We start from the raw sequence: 9,555 nt of genomic DNA, 5'->3' as shown, positions 1-9,555 counted from the left end.
GTTCTGGAATCCGAGGTTGAAAAATAACTGCATTGTAACATATTCTGTAAGAATAACATAATGCCAATCATAAACTACAAAATACATTTTGAAAAGAATACACAAAATAGATTCTTGAACTAATAATATACCAAACAATTAATTGTGATTCTTTGAATAATAACAACATTTTGAAAGAATAACAAGTGTAATTCTTAAAAAATAACAACATTTTTAAACATTGAGTGTGATCATTCTTTAATTCATTCTTCAAACCTTTCCCATCAGTTCTTCAAGCCATTCTTCAAGCCATTTCTATCACAAATTCTATTAGAATACAACAAAAACATCAAAATCCAACAAAAAACACTAATTCATTATGAAAGAATAATGTTGCTAAGATTCATTTTATACATTCTGGCGAAATACATTCTACTATAAGACACACTTGTTCTCTATATTTTCTTTCTTTTCCACATGAATGACAAACTCTTCAAAACCTAAAAAGAAAAAAAAAAAACTTATTAAAATCTAACAAAGACACTAATCTATTCTAAAATAATATTATTGATAAGATTTGTATTATAAATTTTGGCAGAATAGATAAACTACATTATGCTAGAATACAAAAATTCTAAAAGAATGAATTTATATAAATAAATTCTGACAAAATACACACAATTTCATTCACACATCATGCTCCACTTTCACATCATAATAGACTAATTTCTTCTAAAAAAACACCAATTGGCTTTTTAATACACTTTGCAAGAGTTCATATTCCATTTCCTAAAACAGTGCAAATATTCAATATGGAGTTCAGTATGTGGAGTTCTCATGAAAATGTAAAATGGAGTATTAAAGAATTCTTCCACTAACTTGCAAACTTGAATCTAATATTTATCAAAATTTGCTAATATATAATAACTTAAATGATATTGTGCTAATCGTAGTAGCATTTTTCAATTGAATTGAAAATTTTGAATCCCCAGCCTGGTTGAATTTTTCAAAATCCAACAATCAATATTCATATAAAATAATCGATCAAATACTCTGATATAATTTAGAATTACAAACTAAATTAAATAAACCTAACTAACCTTCATAAAAACGCCGACAATTTATAAATTTAACAAAAAAAATTGAAATTGAACAAAACCTATATAATCATAAATCTTCACAACACACCAAAATTGAATTCCAAAAACAGGTGAAAGATGAAATTGTAACCATTAAAGATAAAAGCGAATCAGAAATCAAAGCCAATTGAAAAAAAAAAAAAATTACCTGGTTCGTACCAAACAGAATTACTACTCCCTTCGTCATACCAATCACGCTCGTTGATGGCGTCAATGGAGTATGTGTTGGTGTTTCATGGAGATGCGATGATGGTGCTCAAATGCCTGGGATCGATTAGTGGTGGAAAAGAGGAACACGAGTATCGATGATTTGAGGAAGACGTTGTACTCTGAATCGCAGGGACCAATGCTTGGAAAACGAGAGAGAATATAAATCGTTGTAGACGTGATTAGGTAGATTATGGTTTTTGAGAACGTCGGTGGTGATTTTTGAAGCGTGAATATGATTTCAACGGCTAGGGTTTTTTTCAACAGATTTTGTTGACATCCCATATTTAAAGGAATAACAAAGAACATATTAATTATCTATCATATTTAAAGATGTCAAGATTACTATAATACCCTTAAATAATTTATTTAATAATTTATTATTTCCTGAATTCTCATTGGTGCATACAGACACACAGTAATTGTCAAAAACATTTGAACCTATATATATATATATATATATATATATATATATATATATATATATATATATATATATATATATATATATATATATATATATATATATATATATATCAAATAGGTTATGGTTTGTATAGAAAATAATTGAGTGAAAGTGTTGAAAGAAGAAAACAAAAACATGAAAACAAATATGTTGCACATTCTATATTCATACTGCAAATTAAGGAAGGAGATGTTGCCAAATTTACAACAGCAGAAACAAAAAGAAACAGACACTCGCTACTCCAAAGCTGTTTTGAAGTGTAAAAAAACAACACAAAACAAAACAAAACAGAAGACAAAAAAACAAAAACAGAACATAACCATGATCTCTCACTTTTTACCTTGTTGAGAGGTATAATTATCTTGTATACTCACCCAACTTCATAAGACCTAAATGAAGGAGGAGGTGAAAGAGGATGAGCACTTTTTATAATAAATAAACTCTCTTCACTCCTTTCTTCCTCTATGCTTCAGACCTTATTCACCAAACACTCGTAACTTAAATTCAATTTCCTTTCTCCTTTTTCCTTTTTCTATACCTTCACATTTAATTTCTCACAAACCCCATAAAATCGTAGCTTGTTAAGAATCTTGATTTTAGGCCAATGTGTAGCTTGAAACTGACACGTCGGCGATTGGAGCACTATGGATGTACACAAACTCTATGCTTTTGCCAGCTGGCAACGAGCTGACCCACGTCGGAAATCCATAAGATCCCTCGTTTACGTTCTTGGTCAAACCCCAGAGTGGACCATACAGCTTCGATACCCAAAGGTTCAAATTCTTCATCGTCTTCCCGGATTTGTTAGTCACCACGGCGGAGTATCTGTAATATGTTTTTCCGTTGGCCACCCATGAAGCGGTAGCCTTTTGATCGATCGCAATTGGAGCGGCGGAGGGGGTCGGAGACGCTTTAGGTTTTGGTTGAACAGCGATGGGTTTAGCGACGTGAGGGATTTCAACCGGAAGTAGCTGGTTGGAGCCGGAGTGGCCACCGTGTAACCTGGCTAAAACTCCGAGAAGAGGAGCGTTGTTATAAGTAGCGGGTTCAGTCTGCTCGTAATTGTCACGGTGGTCGGCGAAGTTGTCATAAGCATCAGGACCACCGACAATGGCTCCGGTTAACAGATTCGGGTCGCTTGCTTTCCGGCTGAACCACGTCGCGTATCCGCCTCTGCAGCTCACGAACGACGGGTTAACCTTAACGGAGACGATCGAGGAACCACGGTGGTGGACTTGTTGCGGGTAGTTGTTTCCGTATCCGACCATGTAGCTTGTCGCCCTAGGGTTATCTCCGAGAACGTAATCGACCTGAGATTTTGCAAATGCGAGAAGCTCTGACGGAGCGACACTGCCGGTAGAACAACGAAGATCTTTCCTGGCGGAAGTTAAGTAGTCGGAGTAGACAGTGAGGAGGAAAGAGGCGCTGGTGACGAACTGCAAGTTATTCCATCGTTGCTGGTAAATCAAACCTCCGGGAGTCCTTTGAACATTGTGGTAACCTTTACCCATACACGAACACATAAACATCTCCGCCTTCTCTTGGTATTTCCCGAACACCGACGAGTGTTCACCGGCTTTCCCACCCATCAAAAGCTTGGCGACAAGGGTCTGAACGCCGGCGTACTTGACATCCCAACCGAACTCCGTCATCGCCCACCCGGTGCCGCCGAGGGCGTCACCGTTTTCCCCCAAGTAATTCAAGTAGTACTCTTGGTTTGTTGCCTTGTACAACCAAGCAGCTGCCCAAAGTAATTCATCCTGTTTTTTTCATAATAAATAAAATTAAAATTAAAGAAAATGGAAAAGGGTAAATATGTAAATTAAGAAATGTTTGGTGGTGACGTACGGCGTATCCACTGACAGATCTGTAGTACTTCTGGGCCACGGAGATGCTACTGTCGTATTTACCCCTGTATTTGTCGGCAAAATCAAACAGCTGAAAAGATGAAATAAGAAAATTAGTGACACGTCCAGGGGCAAGATAGGAAAGAAACAAAAAGTTTAAATAGTAACTATAGAGTGTGCTTCAGCAGGTTGTACAGTACAACACACCGACAGTCAATGGTGTCACGTGGCAAGCGGTGACAACACTCAAGTGGTATCTTGTTTATTTCCCGTGATAGACGGGTAAATTGTAACACACTAAAAAACTAAGATTATAAATTTTGGAATATACAATAAATTTAATATTTAATATAATATATAAGTTTAATGTAGCATTTAGCTTTACATAACTTTAAATTTGTCACTATCAGATTCCATAATTATCATGGTATTCTATGTTTTGTCATTGTCATTTTCGGGTTCAATACCTTTAAATTTATAATACTTATGTAAGTGTTAAAAATCTCTCTTTCAAAAATTACAAATAATGGCCAATGATACATTAAACTGAATAATATTATGTAGCTCACACAACAAGGGATGTTTTTTTGTTTATTAATTTGAGCAAAATGGAAAATATAGTTAATGCATAAATAGTAATTATAAAATGATGCAGCCATCCATGAGTTACATAAATTAGTACAAAAAATTAGACCTTTTTGTCACTATGTATCAAAAAAGAAAAAGGTATTTGGAGTAGTTTAGCATATGCTAGAAAAGTACAAAGTAGCAGAAACCCATGCATTAGATAGTTGTAAGTTAGCACAGAAATGGAGACTTCCCATGTGAAATTTGTAATGTCAAACAAACATCAATCCTTGTACCTTACGCAATAATACTTGCACATGGAGTATGAAAGCAACAATTCCTTTAATAAAAACGAAACATGCAGGAAGTTTTCTGCTAAGCTCCACCGTCAACAACCAACCTGACACTATACTAACCGTCTTTATTATTTTCAACCGACTCACTAACTTACGCCTGGCCTCTTTGCTAACATACGCCACATTGTTTTTTTTTCAAATAAAGTTTCCAATTTATATAATTTTAGAAAAAACAGATGCAATAGGTGACTCGAGAGATATGCACCATATTTGGGAAAATTGAAACTTGAAACTAACATTGTGGTTTTATTTGTTAAAAGTTGATTTTTATTAAAAGTAAAGTTCTATGATTAATATAATTTTGTAGATTGAATTTAGTTTTTTTAATGAATGAAGACAAATCCAGCAACTTGTACATTATGCATTAATAACTTGTACGATTTCAACTACAAGATAAAGAATCAGAGAATAGGAACCAACGGACCTGGTGAGCGTGAGTGAGAAGTTCTCTCGAATAGGCCGGATTGGCGCGGCGGAACACGATAGAAGCGGCGGCCATAGCGGCGGCAGTTTCACCGGCGAGGTCGGATCCGGGGTTGTTTTGGTCAATTCTGTAAGCACTTCGTGAAGTCGTCATATCCTCCGGTCTTTGCCAACAGTAATGATCTGTGTTACCATCTCCTACCTAAATCAATCACCATCAATTTCGTTAAAACAAAACCCTAAAAAGTTAATCCTAAACGTCGCAATCAAAAAATGATTTAGACATATTAGAGCGACAATTATAATTTAATCAAATTAGAGAGACAATAATTACTTCTCCATATAGAACATGAGGTTGTGGATGAGCTTTAATGAGGTAATCAGTCCCCCACTTCACAGCATCCATGGCATGACCGAGCTCACCACTCGAAGACATTTGTGAACCATACTCCAAAATGCTCCACGACATCATGGTAACAGTGAACGCCATTGGAAGCCCAAACTTCACATTATCCCCAGCATCATAGTATCCTCCAACCAGATCCACCTACACAACAAAACCCATCGAATTACTCCCAAATATGATTCAAAAAACCCTACTCTGTACAGAATTCTATTGAAGAAATAAGAAGAGAGGAAGATGAGTTACCCCACTGGCTTTGCCATCGAGAAGACCAGAGTTTCCTCTCCATTTAACTCTTTGATTACCAGGAAGATAACCAGATCTCTGAGCTTCAAAGAACAAAATGCTCTTAGTGAGTGCCTGGCCATAGTCATGTCCACCTCCCAAAGCCAAAGGTACAACCCCCAATAGCAGAAACAGTAGACCTCCCATCTTCATAAATTTCTCCATCAAAAACAAAAAAAAAACCACAAATGTGATCTGTTCAATTGACAATGTTGGTTTGGTTTATCAGTTTGATCCGATAAACCGCTTCCAAAAATGGAAAGACCGATTCAGAAAGAGAGAGAGAAACTGAGAAGAAGGCGTTGGTGAAGAAAGATGAGCAAAAGGGGTAGTATATATGGACTATGGAAGCTTGAGTATGAACATACGTATAATTTATCTTTTTACACTATTTAATAATTGAATTTGAACGGTTATAATGAATTTTATAAAAGTTAAAACAAAACCAGTTATAAATGCAATATTATTCGATCAATAAATGGTGGGCGTTTGAATTATTGTATTTTATTTCTGGTAAATTTGAAGAGGTGAGAGAGAAAGAGAAAGAGAAAGAGACAGAACAAAAGCATGTGGGTTTTGCTTGATTTCAATCGGTGTTGGAACAAAATTTAATTTGTAGTATTTCAATATATTTTATATTAAATCATATCAGTGAATTGCTGCAAAAAATCCGGAAGAATAAATTAATCCCAAAATTAGTTGTTATAAATTTTCAAAATCTATTTACAGTATTTGAATCTTCAATCTATCTGTTTAATATTTTTTTTATTTAATCTTTTTCAAATCTAATATCTTTTTATAAGATCATATATTTTATAATTTATAGCATAATTTATTTCCATGAATGTTACACTTTTTACCAATTGATAAATATGAGCCTTTTAATTTTTATTTTCTTGGAAAATAACTTGAAGGATAATAAATTTTTGTAATTGTACATATTTCATTACTTTTTTTCGTACACATTTAAACAACAAGCTTACATAAAATGTTTGGAAAAAACATTTAAGAAAAGATCCATTATTACCAAAGACTATTATTTCCGAAGAAATTCAGTAACTTCTCTACGACTTTCACCTATTTGTTCTCATAGAAACAAAGTTTTCATCCATGGTATCATCTTTCCTCCATTTCATTGTGTGCTCAAAAGAAAATCGGGACCTTACATATGGGATAGTTCCTTGTTTAAACGGAAATCACATCATCCTCACCAAACATAGAATCAATCTGTGTACCTTTATATTAAATGTGAACCCGACTCCAAACATGCACATGAACATCTGTTTCATTCACTAATTCATCCAACTTAGCTTAACCCATCAGGTTTCCATCGTTATCGATAGCTAATTGATAATACATATGTGGTCTACTCCTTTGTAAACTTATTGTATACCCAAAGGTAGCATGGGCTAACCCTTGAATTTTTCCGTCAAATGTAAATTTAGTGTAAATATGTTGGTAATCCACGGTAATGATTTTAACGACGGACTCATCACACACCAATACCTATAAATATTGTTAAAATGTTGATGGAGTCGAGTATTAGTTAGTGTGTAACCCCTACAATTTTTTACAACCCCTAATTTTTATGGGTCCACTTTGTATTTCTCTTTCTAAATCTCTCAAACATTTCTCTTTATGCTCGATAATGGAATATCGCAAGAGATAGGGAGTATCAGGATGTTCCATCATCGACCTTAAAGTGAATATCTTGGTGATTTCGTGATTTAGTTTCCCAAAAAAAGTAGTTGGAAAGCTAAAGAGAGAAATATCATGGTAGATGTATTCCCCGTTGAATTTCGGTAGCGATGAGAACATGATGGGTTGAGATGGATGAATTAGTGATGAAGAAGTTGTTTATATGCATACTTGGAGGGTGGGAGATCCTTCAGAACAAGGGAACATGATGTATTTCTCCATTGAATTTCAGTAGAGCCTGGAACATGATGTGTTAAGCTTGATGAATTAGCGATGAAGTATTTGTTTATGTAAATTCTTGGATGGTGTGATCTTCTTTCAAACAATGGATCATTGCATAAATTCTTATATGACATTTTATTTTGGTTTACCTTTGACTACGTAACAAAATGTACGAGAGATAGTATCATGGATGGACATTTGGTGTCGTCCAGAAAGGGTATGTGAAAGTCATTAGAGAAGTCGTCATAAATCTTTTAATTGGTGATCATAACGATATTTCTTAAACATTTTATGTAAGTTTATTGATCAATTATATAAAAGAAAGTGATTAAAACCAAGTTATTCACATAATAGCACATGAAAGTTTCACGTTTGGTTTTAAATGACTGTTTAACTCTTTTTAGGATCCCTTAGAGTTTAGACCATTAAACTCGGAATTTACCTGTCTAAAATATCATGTTTTTTTTTTTTTTAAATTAACAGGTTTTCAAGTTAAAGTGTTGATGTGTACATTGACTTTAGATAGTCAAGGGTTTCATAGCCACCTAGACATATCTTCATAAACATAAGGAGTCAAACCCATATGAAATGGGAAAACTTGTAACTCTTACCCTTCATCTTCAATGGATGCTCCAAGACCCAGTAACTAAAGGCCGTCGCCTCCAGCTGCACAAATCAACATCCCGTCAGTATTAGTTCTCGATCTCATCTTTTTTTAGAAACCATTTTTTGCTCACCTTTTCGTTTTGGATCTCATCTCGACACATACATCATTACTAAAACATAACTGAACCTTTTTCTTTAGATTTTTGGGTAGCCTTCTGTCACACCCCGAAACCCAGGGGCGGAAACGTTCCAGGGCGGAGCTGACTTCATGTTGAATATCATAACCAATGTACATAGTAACACAGTAAACACAAAACATTACATTACATAGAATTGTTTACATCTGTTTGAAAGTAAAGTTATACAATTGTTATACACATATATCATATGAACAAAAGCAAGACGAGTCTTCTAAACGCTCCGTCTTCTCCAAAAGATGGCGATGTACCTGTCTAATGCTGAACTGAGAATACAAGCAGTTTGAAAATCACCATAAAGCTGGTGAGTTCATAAGCGGTTTAGTTTTGAAAAGACCGAGTTTCCTTTGGTTTTTCTGAAAAATCCGTTATCCAAGAAAGCCTCATATTTTCTTATGAAAACAGTGTAGTTATCTTTCGATACACAATTTCCTTTATGAGTAGATATGTTGTTCCAGGAAAATATCATATTTTCCTATTAGTTTAGTTTTCCATTCGTTACACCATTTGTTTATGAGTTGTTATGTTATCCCAGGAAAATCCCATATTTTTCCTAAATGTTGCGGTTAGTTCTTAGTTCGGGTTTCGATGTACTAATATCTACCATACTTATATTATTAATTACGTGTTCTGACAACTTAGTTACCCTACATTCGAATAACGATTATCTATTATACTTAGTTGTATTTTCGAATATTTGGATACACTCAGAAACGTACATTAACTGTATATTCGAAGTTCTGGTGATTTCCAAAAGAGTACATTAGACGTATCTTCGAAACTCTGTCGACATCCAAAGGCGTATGTTTTTCGAAACTCAGTCGATGTCCAGAGGCGTACTTTCGAATTATTTTCGAAACTCTGATGACACTCAAGGCGTACATTAACTGTATATTCGAAGTCTTGGCGTCATCCAAAGGCGTGCTTTCGTATTCGTATTCGTATTCGTATTCCTATTCCTATTCACATTCGTATTCGTATTCGTATTCGTATTCGTTATTTGTATTCGTATTCGTATTCGTATACCTATTCCTATTCGTATTCGTATTTCCATTCGTATTCGTTTTCGTATTCGTGTTCACATTTGTATTCGTATTTGTTTTCGTATTCGTGTTCACATTTGTATTCGTATTCGTTATTCGTATTCGTATTCGTATTCG

At 34.5% G+C, this 9,555-nt stretch overlaps 1 protein-coding gene across 1 annotated transcript; it reads right to left on the bottom strand.

Annotated features, from left to right (window-relative positions):
- Positions 1–1,927: 1,927 nt before the first annotated feature.
- LOC145058144 (endoglucanase 6-like) lies at positions 1,928–5,984 on the bottom strand. Its single transcript, XM_079006057.1, has 5 exons — positions 5,634–5,984; positions 5,319–5,531; positions 4,986–5,186; positions 3,640–3,729; positions 1,928–3,551 (listed from the first exon to the last, which is right to left on the bottom strand). Exons 1-5 carry the CDS (start codon positions 5,835–5,837, stop codon positions 2,388–2,390), a joined length of 1,872 nt encoding a protein of 623 aa, XP_078862183.1. The 5' UTR covers positions 5,838–5,984; the 3' UTR covers positions 1,928–2,387.
- Positions 5,985–9,555: the final 3,571 nt, after the last annotated feature.

This window comes from Lactuca serriola, chromosome 6, assembly GCF_051521515.1.
Source record: "Lactuca serriola cultivar US96UC23 chromosome 6, Lser_US96UC23_V15, whole genome shotgun sequence".
In the NCBI taxonomy this organism is placed as follows: Eukaryota; Viridiplantae; Streptophyta; class Magnoliopsida; order Asterales; family Asteraceae; genus Lactuca; species Lactuca serriola.
The sequence above is the reverse complement of the archived record's forward strand: the minus strand, read 5'-3'. Positions and strand labels throughout refer to the sequence as shown.